The 24,154-nt window shown below is 38.2% G+C and overlaps 3 protein-coding genes across 4 annotated transcripts; all 3 read left to right on the top strand.

Moving 5' to 3' along the window:
• Positions 1-4,638: 4,638 nt before the first annotated feature.
• FLA8 (FASCICLIN-like arabinogalactan protein 8) lies at positions 4,639-6,246 on the top strand. Its single transcript, XM_068486766.2, has one exon. The coding sequence runs from the start codon at positions 4,799-4,801 to the stop codon at positions 6,074-6,076; it is 1,278 nt and encodes a 425-aa protein (XP_068342867.2). The 5' UTR covers positions 4,639-4,798; the 3' UTR covers positions 6,077-6,246.
• A 9,196-nt stretch (positions 6,247-15,442) lies between these two features.
• On the top strand, positions 15,443-20,433 carry LOC137747220 (zinc finger protein-like protein). Of its 2 annotated transcripts, none has more exons than XM_068487289.2 (7): positions 15,443-15,915; positions 16,512-16,918; positions 17,007-17,121; positions 17,652-18,329; positions 19,160-19,237; positions 19,786-19,875; positions 20,034-20,433. In XM_068487289.2, exons 1-7 carry the CDS (start codon positions 15,571-15,573, stop codon positions 20,304-20,306), a joined length of 1,986 nt encoding a protein of 661 aa, XP_068343390.2. In that variant the 5' UTR covers positions 15,443-15,570; the 3' UTR covers positions 20,307-20,433. The 2 variants fall into 2 exon arrangements, 1 of the variants encoding a protein (XP_068343390.2); XR_015955784.1 differs by having other exon boundaries at positions 15,473-15,915; positions 19,442-19,875.
• A 1,212-nt stretch (positions 20,434-21,645) lies between these two features.
• On the top strand, positions 21,646-23,503 carry LOC137748149 (Cyclophilin-like peptidyl-prolyl cis-trans isomerase family protein). The gene is made up of 5 exons (XM_068488243.2): positions 21,646-21,714; positions 21,848-21,922; positions 22,403-22,564; positions 22,716-22,874; positions 23,114-23,503. Exons 1-5 carry the CDS (start codon positions 21,712-21,714, stop codon positions 23,195-23,197), a joined length of 483 nt encoding a protein of 160 aa, XP_068344344.1. The 5' UTR covers positions 21,646-21,711; the 3' UTR covers positions 23,198-23,503.
• Positions 23,504-24,154: the final 651 nt, after the last annotated feature.

Here is a 24,154-nt window from a genome sequence, read left to right as displayed (position 1 = left end):
TTTTGAAACTTCTACATTGGGACCACCTGACATTGAAATTCTGAATCTGCCACTAGTTACGGTAGTTAGTGTTGGAACTTGTGTTATGTGGGACTGCCAGTCCCACATCGCCCATACACCTTTTACACTAAATCTTTATAAGTGAGTTCACTCACTTATAGTTTGAATTGAATTGAGCCAAAGCCATGGACCTTGAGCCTTAGACTTGGAGGGTTTGGGTGTATATATTAAATGTCAAAGATGGGCCTTGGGCCTTAGGGCTCTTGGGTTCGGATGGACGAAAAACACAAGTTACGTTTTTGATTTTTTGGATTCAGTTTTTTCCAAAAGGATAAAACTGATTGAACAGTTACGTTCAGTTTTTAAAAATTGATTGAACATTTGCATTCGATTTTTTTTAAAAAAATTGATAAGCATGAACGGTTGTATTAGTTCAAATTATGCCATTATATATATGGCAATGAAATCAGAAACTGATCATCAATTTCATTTTTACCTTTCTCCATATTTCACAGAGTAACGCTCAATCAATTCGCCAAGAATCCAAGTTCGTGTGCAAGAACTTGGATTAGATAGTTGTCTCCTGCAAGATAGACGTCCATTTGAACTACTGCACTGGTGTAGGGGCGTATTTCTGTCTTAGGAGATTGCTACTGCAAGCCTCTATCTTCTTAACCAAGTCAGTGTTTTGTGGTTTATTAATTCAGTTTTATTAATTGTTTATATTGTAAGATATTGTATCCTTGTGAAATTTCTATTCGAAATAAACTGTGCAATTGTTGTATAATATATATTTAACATTTGATTGGTTCTAACAGTTAGTTCATATGATAAAACATTTGAACCACCATTGTAGAGGTAAAATACACGTATGAAATATGCATGTCCGCGTGTTCTATTATATAAATTAACAATTTGGATAAAACACGCTAAGTCGCATTTCATGTAGAGGTGAAACCATGGAAGGGAACTTCACATCTCCCAGCAGGGAAGAAAAAAGAAAACGTTGTCGCATTTTTATGCTTGTGGTGGTAGGGACCAACTTGTCTCACAACAAGTGATGGATTTATTCTCATCTAATCACCTCAAGTCATTTTTTGCCTTCTCAAACAAAAGAAATCCAAACTTGTACAAGAAGAAATTCATATCCTTATGCTTTGTTGACAACGTTTTTTGTTTGTAATAATGTAATGTCCCAAGCCAGATTTCGAGCAAGCAAAATATGAAAAAGGTGTCCAGAAATCATTTTTCTCCGAATAAAATTTGCATCCTTTTTTCTTGCAAAATTTAGATGGCAAGCTTGGTCGAAGGTTTTCTTTTCGTACTTTCTCATCTCGCCACATAGAATGCTTCCTCATCTTGCCATGCTTTCTCATCTCGCCGCAAAGTTCTTTTCTGACCTTGTCAGAGGTGGAAAATAAATCTAATAAACAATAGAAGAACATAAATGAAATTCACAAGGAAATCACCTAGTACTACGGTCTAATAATACTTATATTCACTTGTAAGTAAAAAGTTATAGGTTCGATTTTCACCAAAGATAAATTCGAACTACATTATTATTAGCTCATTGTAAAGCTTAATTTACTTCCCCACTCTCTTAATATAAATAATATCGTTTGTTTAAAAAAAAAATGACGCGGAATCTAATGAGCCATTTGTTAGATGAAAGTCATGCTCTTTGCTTCCAATTGAGGGAGACTTAATGCTTGGCATCCATTTTATACGTTATTTCCCTTTTTCCTTTCTTCTTTCCCTTGCAAAAATACATATTAAGTTTTAATTTAATCTTTATAACCAAAACCCTTCGAGGAAAAAAATATAAGAAATTCAATTTTTATATATTTTTTTTCTTTGGCGGCATTAAAGTTGGTCATATATATTGAGACGTGATATCCACATATCCTTTTTTACTTTTCACACATTATTTTAATTTTCGACTATCAGATTAAATAAATTAAAGAATATCAAATAACAAAAATTAACAAAAATATGAGAAGTAAAAGAAGTGCGTGAATAACACATGTCTATATATTAATCCAAAAAAGGAAAGTAGGTGCGTTTCACAAAAAATAAAATAAAATAAAAAATAAAAAAGGAAAGTAGGTCGTACATAATTTCTTTTGAATTAATTTGAAGATTTCCTTATGAAAGGCGGTTCCAGCTGTCTGATTTCCAAAGACAGCCAAAACGTAAAGGGAAGCAAAAATGGGCTGGAGGTTTTATAGAGATTAGCCGCTGACCCTCTCAACTCCTTCCCGATGATTTAGGGATGAGATTTATTTTCGGATTTTCTTTGTGAAGATCTTAGGAATTAATTTATTTTAGTCATTTATCGTATATCGTGTGATCAACTTTTGTTAGATATTATTTGTATTCAATTTTTAATAAAAAATTCAAAATGATTTCTGATCGCAAGATAATTGATGAACGGATAAAATGAACTGATCCTTATGATCATGTTCCATAATTTAGGGCACTCCTAATAGCTTTTGGTTCCACAACATGCCACTTAGTACTACGGTCTAGTGATATTTCTCTTAACTTATAAGTGAGAGGTCTTAGGTTCGATTCTCGCCAAAGGCGAATTTGAACCACATTATTGATAGCCCATTGTGAGGCTAAGCCACCCCATTCCTTTAGTGTAAATAATATCGTTTGCTCAAAAAAAAAAAAAATCATTATATATATATATATACACACACATTGGGAGGATAATATATATGGGTGATGCTAGAGTGATCATTTATTTGAACCATATTTTGTAAACTACATGATGCATTGGTTGATGGTCGAATTCCTTATCTAAATCATTAAATAACAAATCTAATCATCAATCGCCATATCATGTGGTCTATAAAATATGGTATCCATAGGATTTATATATATATATATATATGAGTTAGGATTCGGGACACACATTTTGACACACGTTTTTGTGGCTCCCATTATGTATCTTTTTCAAAGATCCGAATAGTCTATATTTCAATTTTATTATTTATAAATCAGCCTTGCAAAAAATTAGACAAATCCAAAATCATTAAAACTTTCATTTACAGTGAGGAAAATGAATGAATACGGTCTAAAAAAACACTAAATTTAATCCAAAGATCATATGGCTCAGATTCAGGTGATTTTGGTAGAGATGATATTTGAGAAAAGAAAAAAAAAAAGATAAACAGTTAAATCGTTACGAAGTAGACTCTATAAAGTGTGTGTCAAAATGCGTATATTCATGAATCTTAACCACATACATTTGCTTGTATAGAAAATATGGATGACAACGACAAGGGCCATGTTTGGTTACATGCTTAAAAAGCAACACAGCTGGGACTTATTAATCCAAAAGGATGGTATCGTCTGACATGCAAACAATTACATTGCATTCATGTGTGGTTTAATTTTTTACAGTGTCCAATACAATACAATATATATGAGATTTGGAATTGTCGGTACCAAACTAACTTGTTGGTTAGCGAAAAAAATTCCATAAAACGAAGATTTGAACTTGCAACTGCTTCTATGTTTGGAAGAATATTACATCATACTAAAAGTTAGTTGAGTAAAAATTAAAATGCTTGAAAATACTCACCAAACTAGTGCACATGCATTCAAACTTTTAACATTCGAAAGAAAATTATCATTAAACTAAAATGTGATATTCTACATCGCCCAGGGGAGTGATCCTTATATGTATATTCTCATCCCTACATAGCACGAGGCCTTTTGGGAGCTCACTGGCTTCGGGTTCCGTAGGAACTCCGAAGTTAAGCGAGAAGGGGGCTAGAGCAATCCCATGATGGGTGACCCACTGGGAAGTTGCTCGTGAGTTCCCAAAAACAAAACCGTGAGAGCGTGGTCGGGGCACAAAGCGGACAATATCGTGCTACGGTGGTGGAGCAGGCCTGGGAAGTGGTCCACCCCGGGCCGAGATGTGACAATTTGGTATCAGAGCCTAACCCTAGCCGCGAGTATGCCGACGAGGACGTCGGGCCCCTAAGGGGGGTGGATTGTGATATCCCACATCACCCAGGGAAGTGATCCTTATATGTATATTCCCATCCCTACCTAGCATGAGGCCTTTTGGGAGCTCACTGGCTTCGGGTTCTGTAGGAACTCCGAAGTTAAGCGAGAAGGGGGCTAGAGCAATCCCATGATGGGTGACCCACTGGGAAGTTGCTCGTGAGTTCCCAAAAACAAAACCGTGAGGACGTGGTCGGGGCCCAAAACGAATAATATCGTGCTACGGTGGTAAAACGGGTCCGGGAAGTGGTCTACTCTGAACCAGGATATGACAAAAAGTTCGTCCGTTAAAAAAAAAAAAAACTAGTAATCGAACTTGAAATTTCTTTCAATATTTTAGGCTCGGATATCCAAATCCTAAGTTTTATATACTTCTCCCACCTAGGGTTTAGAGCCGTTACCCAAAACCTATCCGTTTCTATCCACCATCAACCCACCTCCTCCCATCCCACTTTTGCCTTTTTCTGATACAACCCCACACAGCATAATCACAATCACAAACCATCCTCATCTCCCAACCAAACACCCCCAAAAGCGACAAGGGTATTCTGGTCATTTCACTCGCAAAAGAAACAGAATATAAGAAGCACATGGCCTGGCCTCCTCCTTCCAGCTGTCAACCCAACCATAGTTAAATCCTTAACCGTAGTTAACCCCTCACTCTCTCTCTCTCTCTCTCTCTCTCTCTCTCTCTCTCTCTCCCTCTCTCTCTCTCTATCTATCTAATCTCTGTCTCTCACACTCACACTCACTCTCACTCTCACTCAGTCCAAACATGGCTTCACTAAGCAGCAGGACTCTAATCCTCCTCACTCTCCTATCCCTGGCCGCCACAATCCAATCCCACAACATCACCGATATTCTCTCCGCCTTCCCGGACTACTCCCTCTACAACAGCTACCTCACCCAAACACGCCTCGCCGACGAAATCAACACCCACCAAACAATCACCGTCCTCGTTCTCAACAACGCCGCCATCTCCGCCCTCGCCGCCAAACACCCCCTCGCCGTCATCAAAAACGCCCTCAGCCTCCACGTCCTCCTCGACTACTACGACGCCCCGAAACTCCACAAAATCTCCGACGGCTCCGTCCTCACCACCACTCTCTACCAGACCACCGGCCACGCCCCCGGTAATCTCGGCTTCGTCAACATCACCGATCTCCAAGGCGGCAAGGTCGGCTTCGGCTCCGCCGCTCCCGGCTCCAAGCTCGACTCCAGCTACACCAAATCAGTCAAGCAAATCCCCTACAACATCTCTGTTTTGGAGATCTCCGCTCCGGTCATCGCCCCCGGGATTCTGACCGCGCCGGCGCCGTCTGCCTCCGACACCAACATCACCGCCCTGCTCGAGAAAGCCGGCGCAAAGAAGTTCGCGTCGCTGATCGTTTCCACCGGCGTCATCAAGACATACCAATCGGCGGCCGAGAAGGGACTGACGATTTTCGCGCCAAACGACGAGGCATTTAAGGCGAAGGGCGTCCCCGATCTGAGCAAGCTCACCAATGCCGAGCTCGTCTCGATCTTACAGTACCACGCCATTACCGGTTACTCTCCGATCGGGTCTCTCAAGGCGTCCAAGGCTCCAATCAGCACTCTCGCGACGAACGGAGCCGGAAAGTACGATCTCACAGTAACCAGCGCCGGCGACCAGGTCACTCTCCACACCGGAGTCGGCTCGTCCCGAGTCGCTGACACGGTTCTCGACGCGACTCCCCTCGCCATCTTCACCGTCGACAATGTCCTGCTTCCATCAGAGCTCTTCGGCAAGTCTCCTTCGCCGGCGCCGGGCCCTGCCCCCATATCTGCCCCTTCCCCGGCGCCGGTACTCGCTCCGGGACCGGCCTCAGTAGAAGCGCCGTCGCCTCTGGCCGCATCTCCGCCTGCGCCGCCTTCCGAGACGCCGGGGGGAGCTCCCGCGGACGCGCCTTCGGCTGAGTCGGCGAACAGCACCTCGGGGAACGGAGCTGGTCACGTGGCCTCACCTGCATTGCTGATGAGCGTACTTGTCACTCTCTGGGCTGCTGCTATTTCCTCCATTGTCTTGTCCTGAACGGTAATTTCATGTCAGTTTTAATTTATTTTATCTTTAATTTTTTGGTTGTTTGTACTTTGTAGTACTTTCAGGCATTATTGTTACTATTTTATTTTGTTTACTCCGCTGTTAAAGAGACTAGAGTGGTTTTTATCTGTTAATTTTAATTTATTACTTTTCTTTTTTAATTTATTTTATTTTTTTAATTTATGGGTAGCTGCGCATTTTAGCAGCCGTGGCTGTTAGTTTGTGTGTGGGAGAGTAAACAATCGTGTGTGGCGCGCGTGGGCGTGCTATTATTATAAATATGAGGATTTGATGAGATGTTTTCGCGTATGTAAATGTTTAAGATAAAGCGCATGGATTCGTGGATGTGACAGTAAGCAGACATGGGCCACGGTGATGGTGTTTTTTTAAGAATGAGGATCCTCTTCAGATCCTGTATATGAGGATTTTAGGATTCTTGATAGGCATTTTACCACCGCAAAATTAGGGATAAAATACTTAAAAATACTTGCAATAATACAAGATTATCGTAGTATAGGTAAGATTGTTCTTTACATAATTAAATGAATAATTTATGTAAATATCAAATTTTAATTAATTATTTGAAAACAAGGTTTGGAAGAAGTTGATTTTATGATCTAAACAATTAAAAACGAATTTGATCAAAAACAATAAAATAAATTGAGAAAGTAAAGAAAATAAATTTGAAAATAAATTTGAACGCTAGAGTTCTGCTGTCATTTTAACAATCTTACTTCTCACAATTACTTATGATTTACACATACATATTTGAAGGTTAGGTTTTTTTTAATATATATCCTACTTGAAACCTCCAAAATTGAACATTATCTAACATGCAATCAATCTTACGCAGTTCTCACAATTACTTATGATTTACATATACATATTTGAAGGTTAGGTTTTTCTAGTATATATCCTACTTGAAATCTCCAACATTGAACGTTATCTAACATGCAATCAATCTTACGCAGTTCTCACAATTACATATGATTTACACATACATATTTGAAGGTTAGGTTTTTCTAATATATCTCCTAATTGAAACCTCTAACATTGAACGTTATCTAACATGCAATCCGTCCATGGTGTCCAGATCGAATGTTAACATGCAAGACTTATTAAGTTTTGTGAAATCTTTTTGAAAAACCATATAACCCTTAAGACATGTCGTCCATCTTAAGAAGTTACACATATTAACCACAAGAAGTCAGCATCAATTTTAGGGACAACCTTCTATCAAAATTGCATCCAATTACTTTTCTAAATATCCTAATGGTGGCCAATCATCAAGACAATTAGATAGTTTAAACCGGTGATTAATAATTCAAAATTTGCATGCATAATATCATAAACAAATTGAAAAGAAAATACATATTATTGTTAAGGTTCGTGGTCTCGCCCTAGCAAACAAAACTAGTTACGAATAATCATAAAACAAAATATTATTAAAAACATAAATTGAAAACATCTTGAAAATAAACTTGAATTGTCAAAAGCTCCAAAGTAGTGTGTCTCTAAATTTTATGCATTCTCCTTTCTTTTTTCTCCATTTCTAATGGCTAAATATTTTATTTATACTACTACAAAATAAAACTCTAAAAGTTCTTAGAATAAAACTAGGAAACATAATAAAATAATAAAACATAAAATAAAAGGTTTCTTATTTAAACTGAAATTCGGACTTATAAAAAAAATCAGACTTTTGAATGACCAAATCAACTTCGATTTTCAAAAGGTCTATTTTTAAAGCTTGAGATGACACACCCCGACCGAGATCAGGGCATGCTGGCCGTCACGCGGAGGTGACGTAGCCATGTGCACGTGCGGAAGCTAAAGAAAGTAATGTAAAAGTACGAATAATTTAAAAACTAGCATACAAAGTACTAAGACAAGTGCTAGCGTAAGTGAAACGCTAAGTTCAGAGCAAGACTACAGCAGTCCAAAGAAAATGATACGACAATAGTACACCCGAAGGTGACCTACAATGGTGAGTGTCTGTCAGAAATGCCGGGACGTCTTCTGGGAAAACCACCGAAACTGCTAAGCAACTAGAACCTGGAGGGGCGCAAAAACAAAAGCGTGAGTGGGCAAAAACAAAGCTCTTGAAAACCATTTAGCAAAATACATTCTAACCCCTCGCCGTAAAACCTGTATACTTCCCAGAAAATAAACATATATACGTATGTATAAATATGCCAAACATGCTCAAGGGTATACTAAACACGCTCAAGAATGTGCCATGTCAAAGCCTCGTAATGATATGCAAGTGCTCAGGTATAAATCACATCAATAGCATAACATCTGGCAGCCGGAGTCACCTAACGTGACCTGTACGGCTGCATATAGAGCTCAAATCTCAAACTCAACAACGGAACAACTGAACCTGCCCACGAGTCGGAACCACCTAAAGTGGTCTGTACGACAGGACTGGGTGTAACGTATATATACGCTCTAGTGCTACGATCACGTGAAGGCTGTGCGAATAATCGCGGGTCACCTACGAGTTGGAACCACCTAATGTGGTCTGTACGACAGGCCTGTGCACCTAGCTTGGATCCAAGCTGAGCATATAGTGCGGGAGGTGAACATCACGTGAAGGACTGTGCCCTGCTCAGGGCGGGAGCACTAACACCGGGGGTGCAGGTTATGGGCTCTCTAAGCATATCAAACTACTGCTGAATGTAAATATGAATAACATTTACCTGGCACTTACCTGTGCTTCCACAGCACCCAACATGTATATATATATATATATATATGCCACTACTAATGCATGCGATGATGCATAAACAACAATCATAAGGTGCATGGCATAAAACAAATAACCATTTTTATTTAATTTCTGGGAATATAAATGTATATAGGTATATACGGAAAACCAAAAGCCCACTCACTGATAAGTGGAAGGGTCGTAGCCCCCCTGCCTCGAGTGACCACGCTCGTCCTCGGGATACGTATCACCTATACGCGAAACAACTACAAAAACGTTAATTTAAAAGCACATAACCAACTTCTCGTAATAACTTCTCATACATTGCTCAAAATGGACAATTGAATATACCAACGTGCTCTACACAACCTCAGGATCACAACCATATTTTTAGAATAATTTTCCTCCGCCGCACGCGCCCCCACGCGCCGGCCACGCGCAGGCACGTGCGGTGCACACTGACGGCGTCAACTGACGCCGTTAGGAATATTCCGTCAGTTTTGACAGATTCCGTTAACGGCGTCAGGAATATTCCGTCAGTTTTGACGGAATATTCCGTCACCTTCTCCGGCGAGACTCCGGCGCCGTCGCCGGCGCCGAAAAACTGGAAAAACTTCAAACTTAGTTTTCTCACTCGTTTCTCAACCAATTTTCATGATTTTTGAACCAAAATGAAGCTTAGGACTAGTAGAATCACGATATACCACTTTTAAAAGCTAAAAACCACGCGATCATACCTGTCTTCAAACTCAAAAACCGGCCAACTTTGAACCAAGCTTTCCCGACGTCCAAACTCGTCCAACGAAGCACTCCGAGACTCCTTGGGACCTCACTAAGACATCTACGAGCTTAAAAATCCCAAAAACAAGCTAGATTAAGTTTGCATGAATAGTGTTCAAAACGGATTACCTCGAATCGACGTGAAAACTAATGATTTCTCACCTGAAAATAGTATGGCCGTGCTCCTCTCAACCTCACGAGTTCAATGGTGTCCTTGGTTTCCTCGATCCACGAAGGTTTGGGTGAATTATGAGTTGTCCGTACAAGTTTGAAGGAAGAAGAAGAAGAAATGGGAGCACGGGAGAGAGAGAGAGAGAGAGAGAGACAAAGAAGAGACAGAGGGAGGGAAACACGGGAGAGAGACAGGGTGTGTGAGTGTGTGTGTGGTCCTACAACACCACACAACACAACACTAAACGTAAATGTAACGAACTAGGGGTAAAAAGGTAAATTCACACGTACGTTTCGTTAGTTTCGGGACGGGATGTCACATGAGACGTGTCCAACAAATCCTCAGAAGGAATCTTTCTCAAAATATGTCATCTTGACCTCCAAACTGCCCAAAACGTCTAAAAACGTCTGAAAACGTCAATATGAGAAAGCTATGTGCTAGACCTTTATTTATTTGCCACGGTCAAACGGCTAAGTAGAAAAATCTAGAATTTTGAAACAATAATCTTGAAAGACTCACAAACATCCTCCAATTGGAATCATTCCAAAATTCATCCGTTTGAATATTTTTTGTTTAAGAGAAAGTCGAATATCCTACATTGAAAATACATAACAAAGTATCAAAATTCTACCAAAATAACTAATAAATTATAACTAAGATTAGAGTAAAGTATATGGTATAATATGGACTCATCAATCCTCAAATCATATCCGTTCATCATATGTTGTGCGATCAGAAATCATTTTAAATATTTTTATTTGAAATTATACATGTAAAGTATTTGACGAAAATTGACCGTATGATGTACGATGAACGGACACGATTTAAGAATTTTCGGAATTCTCACAAAGGAAATCTGAAGAAGATTGTCATTCTTTTTTTTACTTGGGAAGTAAGAACTTTATGACAAGAAACCACGAACATAACCCATTCAAGTCGAGTCAAAACGAAAAGCATTCCAAGCCATAGTAAATCCCATATGTAAAAAGGAATGCCAATGGTGACGGTGTATGGGGTACCCTGTATATTAATACTAAGGGATAAAACCTATTTTTGCCACTATACTATAGGGTTTTTTTTTTATTTTTTTATTTTTTTAAAATAAAACAAACCACTATATTGTAGGTTAAAATTTCCTTTGGTCACTGTGTTGTTCAAAGTTAGCAATTTTGACTATTTCGATGGTTTTAAAAAATATAAAAATATTCATTAAATGAATAAAATTCATTTTAATAAAAAGAAAATTTGAAAAAGGAGAAACAAAAAGAGGGAAGAATGGAGAGATTAGGACCTGGTTTGGTACTGAGGTGATTCTGAAAAAAGCTGCTATCAAAAAAAGCTGGGAGCTGTTTTTGTGTTTGGTAAACACTCAGCTTCAGCTTTTTTTCACAGTTTTGGATGAAAAAAAGCCAAAAACAAGAAGCTGCAAAACCTAGCTTTGAAAAACCGGCTTTTTTTCACATCTGTTTTACATAAAAGTTTACCAAACACTCTAATACTGCTTTTTTTTTTTCAAACGCACTTTTACAAAAAAGTTTACCAAACACTCTGCTGCTTTATTTCACAGCTGCTTATTCTCACAGCACAGCAGAAGCAGCTTTTTTTCAAAGCACAGCAATACCAAACCAGCCCTAGGGACATCGGAAAAAAGCGTCAGCCACCACGCTACCATCAACGGCCAGAAAAGCTAATGACGATTATTTGAGATTTGAAACACAAATTAACAACCAACCTTGACTCACAGCTCCTCTGCTAATTTGAGCGATGAATTTTTTCAATGGGTTCGAATCCGCTAAGCAGAGTAGGTGTGGCCGGGGCAGGATAGGGAGGGGAGGGATGGGCTTGCCACGGGGGTAGAGAGAGAGAGAGGTGGCGTTGGGGGCGGTCTTCCCCCGTGCCCCCAATCTCTCGTTTCTTCATTTTTTTCAATCTTCATTCTTTGTAAATGAATTTTAAGTTTTTCAAATTATTATTTTATTCATTTTAATCATTTAATGAGCATTTATAGTACCACGGTCTGATAATATTCCTGTTCACTTAAAAGTGAGAGGTATCATGTTCGAATTTTGTAGATGGCGAATTCGATACCAAATTAGGTTGCTTATTGTGTGACTTAGCCAAACTCCACATCTTCTTAGTGTAAAAAATATGTTGATGTACAAAAAAACTGAACGTTTTAATATTTTTTAACTGTAACTAAAGGAAGTAATTAAAACTATCTTTGAACAACACAGTGATCAAATTAGCTAAATTAAAAAATACGATGATTAAAATAGATTCTGACTGATAATGACTTAAATAGTAATTAAAATTGTCTTTGAACAACACAGTGATCAAATTAGCTAAATTAAAAAATACAGCGATTAAAATAGATTCTGACTGATAATGACTTAAATGGTGTAGGCCTATTTGACTGAACAACTAATGGCCTGATTTGTCAAAAACACATCTCCAACTGATGGTTAGGCTATAATTATGTGGAGCCCACTAAACCATTATTTGGCCAAAGGGGCATTAGGTTGAGCAAGTCCATCTCTAAAAATGAGCTGGTCGAAAGTTCATTTAATCCATTGAAATGATTAGTAATTGACTCCAATGAACAGTAATTGCCAAGTGCATCTCCACCACTAAAAAATGAGTTGGCCCAAAGTCTAGTCAATTCGTATTAAAATTTTATTAATTTTTTTAAAAAATAATATAAATAATTTTATTTTTAATTTTGCATAGGATTTTTAACAAATTGTCACGACACATGTCATTATCCGAAAGTACTAACTTTGTGAAAACTTTGGTTCAAAGTGTTAAAAATATTGAAATATGGTGTACAATGGAAGATGATGGTTAGGTATTTATAGAAAAAAATTAAAAAATTTCGTTTTATTTTTTCTATATTTTTAAACAATTTTTATTAAGTTAATTAATCTGGATTGTTAGATTTCAAAAAGATTGAAATCCAATAGCCCAAAATGGGACATGTGGCCAACAGTAATAATTATGACATTTTAAAAAAAAAAGTGTTTTGGCCGAAAATCCTGGACTGTTGATCTAAGAATCGAACGACATAGATTTTGTCAAGTCATTAGCCGTTGGGTTTGAAGTTCAAAATTTTTTGATCGTTGAAAATCCAACATTTCATAAAACTAGCCATTGGAAATCCAACAGCCGAAGACGCGCCACGTGGCACATGTCATGCACCCCTTTAGTGCACTTGCAGTGCGGGCCCACCATTTGTCGTCTATCGGGAACGCGTGCCCATGTAGGCATGTTTCCCATGCGCTTGACGCAAAAAAAAAAAAAAAAAAAATCAGGTCTTTGTTGATGTCATGTTGACGTCAGCATGACATCAGATAGGCCAATTCCTCACTCAGTCCATTTTGGTCTGGCCTACAGACTGGGCTGGACTATTTTGTGGGGTGGAGTGGGTTTTTTGGGTGCCAGCGAACTTGCTCTTAGCCCTTTTTTGGGACTCAGCTCATCAGTTGCAATAATTGATTTAAATTCAACATTTATATTTGAAAAAAATCCAACGGTAGTTTAACTAAATTACTAATAAATTTAAAGTATAAACTTAAAACCAATAAATTATTGAGAGGGGCTATGTTTAGCCTCTTCAGTTGGAGATGATACATGAGTATGGCCTAACACTATTTATTAAAAAATAATTTTTTGCAAGGTTATAATTCTGGACGGGGTTATGTTTAGCCTTTTTGGTTGGAGATGGCCTAAAAGGACATAGAGAGGAAGAGGTGTGGAACGGCAAGAAAGAGAAGAGAGAAATAAATTCTAGGTCCGAATGCAGTTTCTTCTTGTGCTCCAAGTTGGTGCGAAAGTAGTAGTAACACCAAACCTAAAGCCAGTTGTATAAGGTGTAAGACTAGCTGTCAGTAAAGACGAAGTTTGTCTGATCTGAATACAGTTTCTTCTTTTGCTCCAAGTAAAGATGGAGTTGGAAGGGAAGAAGAAAAAGGGGCCAGAGAAGAAAGAATTCGGGCGTGCGAAAGCGAAAAATGAGGATATGAGAGAGGACTAGGATTATCTTCCCTCCTATTTCCATCCCCTCCATCCCTCCTCTCACATTCTTTATTTTGTCTTTTTTTTTTTTTTTTTTTTTTTATAAAAAGTTAATATAAGATGTTGACGTGATTTAGCCGTCACCGTACAAATAGGAAAGAAGGAAAGAGGCGGGAAAAAGAGAGAGGAGATAATCCTACTCCTGAGAAACTGCGGAGCATAAGAAAGAGAAGATGAGGAGAACATTGTGTTTCAATCATGCGCTGACGAGGTTTTGCAAACATTAGGGTTTTTTCAATGTGCGCTCTGTGTTTGAAAAATAGAAAGTGTGTTCTCTATTTATGATGGATGCAAAAAAGGTGTTATTTGGGTTAACCCAAAACAAATAGTAAAACCTAGGCCTAAGTAAAACCTAGCCCACTTAGGCCATCTCCAACCGAAGGGTCTAGAAGGTCAGAGTGCCGAAAATAACCCAAAAACAGTCTCCAACTGAGGGCTAGGCCAGAGGGCTGTGGAATTTGAGAGGGCCTCACGGAATTGGAGAAGGCTGGAGGGCTAGCTAGAAAAATCATCTTTCCTGTCGGTTATAACCAACATGAATGCTTAAGAAAAAAATTCAAATGCAACAGCTAGCCGACGTCAGCTAGCCGTTACTTTTGATTTTTTTTTATTTAGGTTTTTTGGGCCATTTTTTTTTTTAATTCTTAAAAATTTTAATTTTTTTCCTATAAATACCTAAATCATTCATTCACCATTCCTTTAAATTTAATTCGTCGTTTTTAAATATAAGTTGTAGTTTTTAAATTTAAGTTGTTGGATTTGAATTTAAGTTGTTGTAGTTTTTAAATTTAAATAATAAATTATGTTTGGCCCTTTGACCCTCGGTTGGAGACTGTTTTTTTTGTGACATGTCTAAAACGAGCCCTATGGCCCTCGGTTGGAGACAGAGACAAATATGACCCTGTACTGTTCATTAAAATATTAATATTTTGAGAGGGCCAGATGACTAAAACTAGCCCTCTGGCCATCCCTCGGTTGGAGATGACCTTAGAGCGGGATGCGAACCTATCACATGTATGTTTCATTCCAGTAAGCCCAATTTGGATTGTGGGAAGATTGGGTTTGGCAAAGGAAAATACAATCCTATTGAAAATAAGTCGTCATACGATGTTCTAGAATCTCCAAATGATTATAGTAATTTTTTAGTCCATCGATATATTTTTACACTAAGAAAATGAAGAGTTATTGAATAACCTAATTTGTTATCGAATTCGTCATCCACAAGATTCGAATCTAAGATCTCTCACTTTCAAGTAAAGAGAAATACTACCAGACTATAGTATTGAGTGACAAACATTCATTAAATGATTATAATGATGCTCGAACTTTTCTCCATTCTTTCCCTCATACCAAAATCCTCAACACACGACAAGAAGCTAATAGGGTGGCTCACAGTTTGGCAAGAGTTGCGCTATCTCTGGAACAACATGTGGTGTTGTTTGAAGAATCCCCAGTATAATCATTCATCTTTTAATAGTAGATAGTACTGTTTTATAGTTTTTGATGCGAGGTGCTCTTTTTTTCTTCGATTGGGTTGAAATGTCAAGCAGATTTTTTATCAAAGTCTATTGAATTACATCCTATCCTCCAATTTGCAGTATTCGCTAAATTATATCAATGAATATTGTTCATTTCTTAATAAAAAAAAAAATAGAGTGCCCTTAGCACCCTTGGTGCAAAATATTGTTGCATATAAAAAGCAAAAAGAGCAGTAACAGGAACGAGGCAACCCCAATCTGCTACGACCAATCCATGGCGACCGAGCCTCTTCGCACCACCGCAACCCCAGCAACTCACGCGGCGGCGCTGGCAAAAGAGAAACGACCCCGTTCCATCTTCGACGTCGGGGCCGACTTCTTCGACTCCTGCGAGCTCCTTCATTCTTCTGGCCTCTCTAGTGCCTCAACCACCGAGGCCTCCAACTACAATTCCGCCGTCGAAACCCTAGACGACTTCGATCCAGAGCACAATGAACAAAACCCCTCCCAAAACGTCGTCGTAGCAGGACCCCGGTGGACCTGCAACACTTGCAAGGCCGAGTTCGATTCCCTCCAAGACCAGCGCTCGCACTTCAAATCCGACATTCACCGATTCAACGTAAGTTAATTGTTCAATACAAGTTTATAGTTTTCAATTCCCGCCATTTGGTATATTCAATGAATACTCGTAATTGAGGAAAACCTCGAAATTTTGGGGCTTTGATACACTGTTTGTTTAGAATTGTTAAATATTTTTGTATTGATTTCGTTTAAATTTTTTATTTTTAATCAAATTTCCGTTTGGTAAATGCGAATGCTTGAATTTTCAAGCTTTACTGTGCTTTGAATGGATATGTTTTTGCCCTTTTGCAATCAACATTTTGCTTTTTATCCAATCAAATTGCGTATCTGATTCACCTGTTTGATATGTGGGAGGATTATACTTATTATTTTCCTTTGGGTGATGCTAAAGAGACTATCTTGTTAAACCATATTTTGTAAACCAGTGGCGGTTGACGGTTGTCTTCTTTTAAATCATTAAAAAAATTCAACCATCAAGTGTCACATCATGTAGTTTACAAATATGGTTTAAAAAGATGGTCATTTTCCTTTTTCTTTACACTCTTTCGTTACTTGGTAGTTCAATTCTCAGCTGTAATGTGAATGTGTGTGTTTTGGGGCGCATAGTAATTACTTCATTATGTATGATCATAGGTGAAGTTAAGTGTTGCTGGAAAGAGTATTGTGAAGGAGGATGACTTTGATGAGTTCACATCCGATTCTTTTAAAGACTTTGATGTCTCAAGTATATCGGGGTCAGATGAAGATGAACCTGAAAGGGGAGTTCGCTTTTTGAAGTTTTCAAGGGAAAATATCAGGCAGAAGTTATTCTTCCACCTTCCGACTGGTGAGAGGGTTTCGGTTTGGAAGTGTTTAGTTACAAATGATTCTGGACCTGAAGGTACTTTGTCAGACGAGGAAGTGAGAGAGAGATTGAAAACGTTGGTTCATGAACCTAGGGATAAGACCCGTTTAAGAATCGTGTTGCTTGCAAGTGGTGGGCACTTTGCCAGTTGTGTCTTTGATGGTAACTTGGTTGTGGATCACAAGACCTTCCACAGGTTGGATTATTAATTCTGGTTATATTTCTGTTAAATTTTTTATTTTTTTTTATTTGTGATTTTTATAATTCTTTATTTTTTTATTTAGATATGTTGTAAGGGGCAAGGCTGGAAAAAAACAGTCATCCAAAGATGCAGGTGGCAGGTTTGCTCATTCTGCTGGAGCTTCTATGCGTCGCTATAATGAACTTGCTTTGAAAAAGGTATTCGACTTGGTGACATCTCTATTTGATTTTGCGACAATGCTATGCCAAAATAGTTTTCGACTCTTTTACGATGGATATTCTTATGATAACATGGTTGTTTATTGTCAAAATGAGGTCACTGATAAAACCTGTCACAAGTTTTGATTTGATTGCCAGTACCTAGTTTGATGAGATATGGGTACAATTTAGTGTAGTATTTTCAAGACACTTCATTTCATTTGGCCGAATATAAAGATTCCCTTCCAATTAATTGCACGTTGCTCGAAATTTTGCTTGCTAATACTTTCCAATCCAAATACAAATTTTACCACCTCTGAGTCGGAATTTATTTTCTACATTTGTAATATATATTAATGGGATCTTTTCCTTCAAATTTTTTGTTGTGTCATACTATTATATAAAAGATCTTGAAAGCAATAAGAACTGTTGCCTTAGTTGGACGGAATTATATTGAGGCCATGCATGATGTTATAAATTGCCTACTGAATATTGTAAAGGTTGATTGATCCAAAAATTCTACATTCTAGGAAATTCAAGAGCTCCTTGCTGCTTGGAAGCAATACTTTGATTCTTCCTCTTGCGTTTTTGTTTATGCTCCTTCTAGCAATCATCAGCTGCTTTTTAATGGGGACAACAAACCATATTTTAGTCATCAGAATTGTGTTGTTCAAAATGTTCCAATGACTGTTCGGAGACCTACTTATAAGGAAGCTCGGCGTATATATGAGCAATTGACCCAAGTTGTTTATGAACTAGATGAAAATGTAGCTCCACCAAGTTTCAAAGAGGACCCGCCACTTACTTCAGGTATTAACAGCGACCTCATCCCAAGAATGAACAAAGTCGATATTGCTGACAGTTCAGATTATCGAGAAAAACCTGAAGCTTGCCTAGACAGTAGAAAGTCCAATGAATTCCCTATATCAAGTGACAGTGATGGTGAGGAAATATGTTCGTCAACACCCTTGCACGAAGCAGCGCAGTCTGGAAATACTCTTAAGGTTTTGGAACTATTGGAACAGGGCCTGGATCCTTGCATCAAAAATGAAAGGGGACTGACTCCATACATGCTAGCAAGTGATAAAGAGGTCAGAAACACATTTAGACGGTTCATGGCCTCAAACCCGGATAAGTGGGATTGGAATTCTGCTAAGGTACCTAGTCCATTGACAAAAGAGTTGGAGGAATCTCAAGCTGCTAAGCAGGTAATCCATTACAACACTTTACCTAGTTTCTGTTAATGGTTTGATGCATTTGCCAACTCAGATCAAATAGGGAAAGAAAACAAAACTTTGCCATTCTTTGTTTTCAGCAGTGTAATTACCTAGGTGATTCTATTTAAACCCCGAAGCTTGTTCCCTTATCCTGCCCTCTCATCACTAAATATTTTTTGTTTTCTGATTTTACTCCTTAATTATAAAAGAGAGAATTAAAATAAGGGAGTTTTAACGAAAAGCCCGTGGTGCTGTTCACTTTAACGAAAAACCACATTTTTACACTAAAAAGTCAATCTTGGTACTATTCACTTTACCCTTTATTTTGTCCTTATCATTAAAACTCAAAGTTTTCAAGCTCTTTTCATTAGTTTTCCTTTAAAATAATTCTTCAGCTCCCTGATTTTTCCAGTGATTTAGGCAATTAAGTCTTGCATGTTTTTTGAGAAAGATTGTGTTGCTAGTAAGTTAAATGCAGGCTTTTTTATTTTTATTTTTATTTTTGTTTTTATTTTTTTTACTATAATCATGGAGTTATACTGAAAATATGAACTTAGATAAAGATTAAAGAGTTTGTGGTTCTGTCGTTTATTGTGATTGGAGCACAAACAGTATTTTCTTAGGGAAGTGTATATGCAGTACAACATTTAAACCCTTCTATTTTATGTGCCTGCTTACCTTTGGTTTGGTTATTGATTGTCCTCTCAATGATGTGGCATCTTGCCTATGTTAATTTTGTGAAGCCTCTTTCCAGCAGTGTTTGGTTAAATGTTGATACCTGAAAAATTGAATATGATCTGCCTTCATTTTTCGTTGTTCAGGCTGAAAAAGATGCCAAAAGGAAAGCAAGAGCAAAAGAATTGAAGAAATTACGAAAAGAAAAAGAAAAGAAAGCTCAGGTACGTATTATACTTGCTCCTTCTTCTTTTTGTTTTTTACCCTCAAAACATGTTAGAGATTATCTTCTTTTTCCTGGGGACTTGGCTTTGGTTCTAAATTTTCTGAAGAATCTTTCAGGATGACAATTTCAATCATGTGAATGATGCACTTTTGCAATGGTTGTTATAGCCTTCATGCAGTGATCTTTTGAAATTAATTTGTAGGTTGCATCAGTTGATTCGCACCTTCCTCAGCATTCATCGATTGGTGGCACTGGAAACAGAGAGTTTCTAATTTCTGTTTCTATTTTGTGCATCTCTCTTTTTTTGGTTACATTTAAAAAGTGAAAAGTTTGAGTAAATTTTGGAATCATTTATGTTAGGGTTTATTTTGGGTAGTTCTAAGGAAGGTTTTATCGATTGTAATGCAGAAGCAACAACTGACATCATTCTGTCAACTAGCTATGTAATATGCATAATATTCTTCTTTTTTTCTTAGTCTATATTTTCTTTCTTCAATCTTTCTATGGCATTTGGTATACTACAATCTTCGTCATATGAATATGCAGGCTGAGGCTGCTGCTTCCCAAAAAGCTTCGACGTCTTCTAGTCTTAAGGGAAAGCCTCAACCTAGTTCTGGATCACATATCTCTAAAGAGGTCGGTTGGATTTTTTACGACTGCTTATGTATACCATTTTAAACTATGCTGGCTCGTGTTCTCAATATCTTCTTTCTTTACTTTCTGCTCTTTATTCATCCTGTTTAATGTGCGAACCGTACTTTAAGTTTGTTTCCCCCTTGTTGATCCCTTATCAGGAGGAACTGAAAAGGGCGCAGGCAGCTGAGAGGGAGAAAAGAGCAGCTGCTGCGGAGAGGAGAAGAGCAGCAGCTGAAGCTCTTAGCGCCCAAGGCAATAGCAGTACTGTTGCACCGAACACTGTTCAGCCCAAGAGCGGGGAAGCTGGTGACATTAACTGCTCCTGTTGTAATGTATCACTGGCTGGTAAAGTTCCTTTCCATAGGTACAATTACAAATACTGCAGCACATCATGCATGCATGTGCACCGTGAGATTCTTGAGGATGAATGACATAGAAACTACTGGTGTCACTTTACTTTCATGTTGCTACCTCAATTACAAAGCATTCATTTCCGTCGTTCTGTATCATCTTGTTCCATCATTCTACATTATTGAAGTAATTGAGGCCTTTTACCAATTTTAAAGCGTTATAATTGCTTTTGCAACAACAAAGGGTTTATCTGTGAAAGATTTCAGCTGGTGTCCTTATTTTGATTAGCCCGATGGGAGACCAACTCCCCTGAACAGAGCCAAAATCCTTTGTCATAGCCTGAATTAGATGACGGAAACCCTTAAGTTGAGTGCCAAATTAAGCACCATTTCTCATCTCTAATGAGTAGTCTAATCACACCTCCCTCCCCCTCTGATTACATGATTTGCAGCCATCAACGATGAGTTTAATGCCGCGAATTCCTTGTTGAATCTCGGTGTTCCTCCATGAAGTTGTAACAAGTATGTTCCTTCACAATAAGTCACACAACTTATGAATGAGTTGCATTTGTTATCAATTTATCAAATTCTTTGGTTGTTTGTGGTCCCAATATTATGTTGTCCCTCAACATCATGCACACATTGCAAAGCGATGATCATCGTATTCCAGTATCGATCTTAATGTTGTCAGGTTCTAATAGCTACGCAGCATGAATGTCTCATCATTTTCCAGTATCTCGCACTTGATCTGAATGTTTCCATGACTTTGATTGCTTGCGACCATTCCAACTCAAGTTTTGCAAATTGACGTCGGATTTTATGCGACCTATACGTCCATCTGATTTTTGCCAACATCACTCACCGCACTTGCACTAGCGATTACCTAAACCGTGGGTTGACATTCTGATCAAGTATGTCCATAAAAGCCTTTCTAGATTTTTTTTTTCTTGATACACATTATCAACAACTTTACAACACGAACCAAATGTTTGCCTCAAAACAACCTTTAATCAAAATTATAATGACCATCAATTTTAATGTGTAAAGCACCGATGCAGCCGTTATCAAAATTTGGATTTTTATTTATTTCTTTTTCAAAAAAGAGGATAACAGGTGGCAAACCATGACTATCCATCATTTTCGACGGTCGGGAACACCAAGTGGTCCAGTGGTAAGAGCGCAGACTGCAGTTCCCCAATAAACAAAAAGATGTGCGAGGTTTCGGGTTCGATGCTCCGAGCTGGTGAGTCTGTTTGACTGTGATCACGGACATGGTGAAAATCTCCATAACCTCTCTAGACCCGAAAAAGGGTAGATAATTGTGGCTTGTCATCAGGCCACTGACATAGTGAAATTTTAACGACAAAGTACAACCCCATCATGCTTAAGTTAAGAATTATCTAGTGTACAAACCGACACCGCAACCCCTTGAGCAGATATAAATACAGCCCGTGCAGAGCAGCACAACACAAACTCCTCTTCCGCAATGGTAAGTATTTCTCCGCCTGATTCCGTCCAACACCTTCGCTTCCGTAAAATTTCTACTTCGAAACGGCTCGCCTTACTCGATTTCTTCCCCTTTCTTTTTTCTGCTATTTGATAATTTTTGTTCTCTGTTTCAGTCGGTCACTCTGCACACGAATCTGGGCGACATCAAGTGCGAAATTTTTTGCGATGAGGTCCCCAAAACCGCAGAGGTCGGTAGACAAAACTTTGTAACCTGAGGATTCTGAGTCACTTTCTTTTTGTTTCCCGGGAAAATTTTATCTGGGCTTTGTTTGATTGGGACTACTACTGGAAAATTTTATTACGCCCGAAATTTATTGTTGAATTTATTGGGGGAATGCTTGTTTGATTTGAATATTGTTTTGTCAAAAATCAAATCTTCAATATTTTATGTATTCAAAACAATTATGTTGGATTGCCCAAAATTTCGTTTCTGTAAGTTGTTTATGAATTGATTTGTTATTTGAAACGTTCATGGAAGACTAGCCCGACTGCTTTGTTCTGAGTGCTGTATCATTGATTTTCAGCTAAGAGTGTGCTGGATTGATGCATTGCTTTGTTAACACACAACTAAGTCTTATTTTTTGGCAGTAAATTAGAGATACAGAAATGCTGTTTTGTTCATGGTGGTGATGCCTTTGTGCTCACTCTCGTGTTTAATTTCGATACAGAATTTTTTGGCATTATGTGCTAGCGGGTATTATGATGGAACGATATTTCACAGAAACATCAAGGGTTTTATGATACAAGGCGGAGACCCAACGGGTACAGGCAAAGGGGGGACGAGTATATGGGGCAAGAAGTTCAATGATGAGATAAGAGAGTCTCTCAAGGTAATCATGTTTTGAAGCTTGAGCTTCATGGGTTAAGCTCGGTTTTATTACATTGTCTCGAGCGGATATCTTATACCATCGGTCAATAGTTTGCTCTATTGTGCAACAGTTTATGCCTAATTGCCATAATGTTCTCCATGTTTTATTCTAGCACAATGCAAGGGGGATACTATCAATGGCAAATAGTGGTCCCAATACCAATGGAAGCCAGTTCTTCATCAGTTATGCAAAGGCGGCACATCTAAATGGGTTGTACACTGTGTTTGGCAAGGTTATACATGGGTTTGAAGTTCTTGACATCATGGAAAAGGTATGTGCTAGCTAAGCCAAGATTCCGTTTGTGGAAATAAAGTTAAATTGGGCATCGTGCAGCTTATGATTTGGGATATTGGTTCTTTCAATTCATCTGATGTTAACCTTTTTTTTCTTTAACACAACTGTTCCTCTGTGATATATGCAAAAGATATCGAGTTGAATTGCCAATATTTGATTTGAATTGTTCATTGTCTTTGGCGTTTTTTTTCAATACTGGTGTTTGGATTTGTGCAGACTCAAACTGGACCTGGGGATCGTCCTCTTGCTGAGATCAGGCTCAATCGAGTGACCATACATGCTAACCCGCTTGCTGGCTAGCATCCACTACTGACCGGTGGACATCACACTCTCTGGAGGTCTTGTACTTAGGACGTACACTAGCAATCACGAGCACTGTCATCACCAGTAGAATATGTAAGTTTGGTCGCTTCGTAACTTGATTTCTAGATCGAGCATTTTAGTTATACTGTTCTGAACTTCTGAGAGATGCTATTTCATTTTATGATAATTACGCTGTCGATGTAGGGTTTAACTTGAAATTAACAGAGCTTGTACGTGTGTGTTTCTGTTTGACCCGAGCTTTTCCGGCTCCTAATGAACAATCATTGTTGTCTTGGGTTGCAAGAGTGTTTGACTATTTTTCCGTTCATGTATTGGTAATTTGTGAAGCATATGCATTTTATTCTAAAGGAAAATGTGCACAATGGCAACTGAAGCAGTTGGAAATGTAACTTGAATGCAGCAATTCAAATTCCTAATGTAAATATTCTTTTGGGCTAACAGCTTCGTTCAATTCAAGCAGTTGGCTTCAATTTGAGGTTTTGAAATTGTATTAATTCACAATTGTTTTATGCCTTTAGGTTTAACGATCTTTCGTGAAATTGATGATGTTGCAAATGTGAGTTGTTTTCAAGTTGTGTAAGCTACACAGGCTACTGGGACCAAAAATTTATGATGGACTGTTTTCGAAAACAAGACATTGATTAAGGAGATATTGAAGCTTCTTGACGATTTATTTTTTGTCCATGTGGTTCGAGTGAGGCTTCTAGTCTTCCACACAACTTATATACGGGTCTCACACTTAGTTTGTCTTTAATTTAAAAAGGACTTAGACAGTTGAACTGACGGCAAACACAAACTTATGAGAATTTAAAACTTATGGTGCAATGTGGTTACTTAGTACTACGGTTTAGTGATATTTCTCTTCATTTGTAAGTGAGAGGTCTTAGATTCAATTCTTCCACAAAAGTGAATTTGAACCAAATTATTGCTAGC

Source organism: Pyrus communis, chromosome 2 (assembly GCF_041283825.1).
Source record: "Pyrus communis isolate YQ-2024b chromosome 2, ASM4128382v1, whole genome shotgun sequence".
Classification (NCBI taxonomy): domain Eukaryota; kingdom Viridiplantae; phylum Streptophyta; class Magnoliopsida; order Rosales; family Rosaceae; genus Pyrus; species Pyrus communis.
The sequence above is the reverse complement of the archived record's forward strand: the minus strand, read 5'-3'. Positions and strand labels throughout refer to the sequence as shown.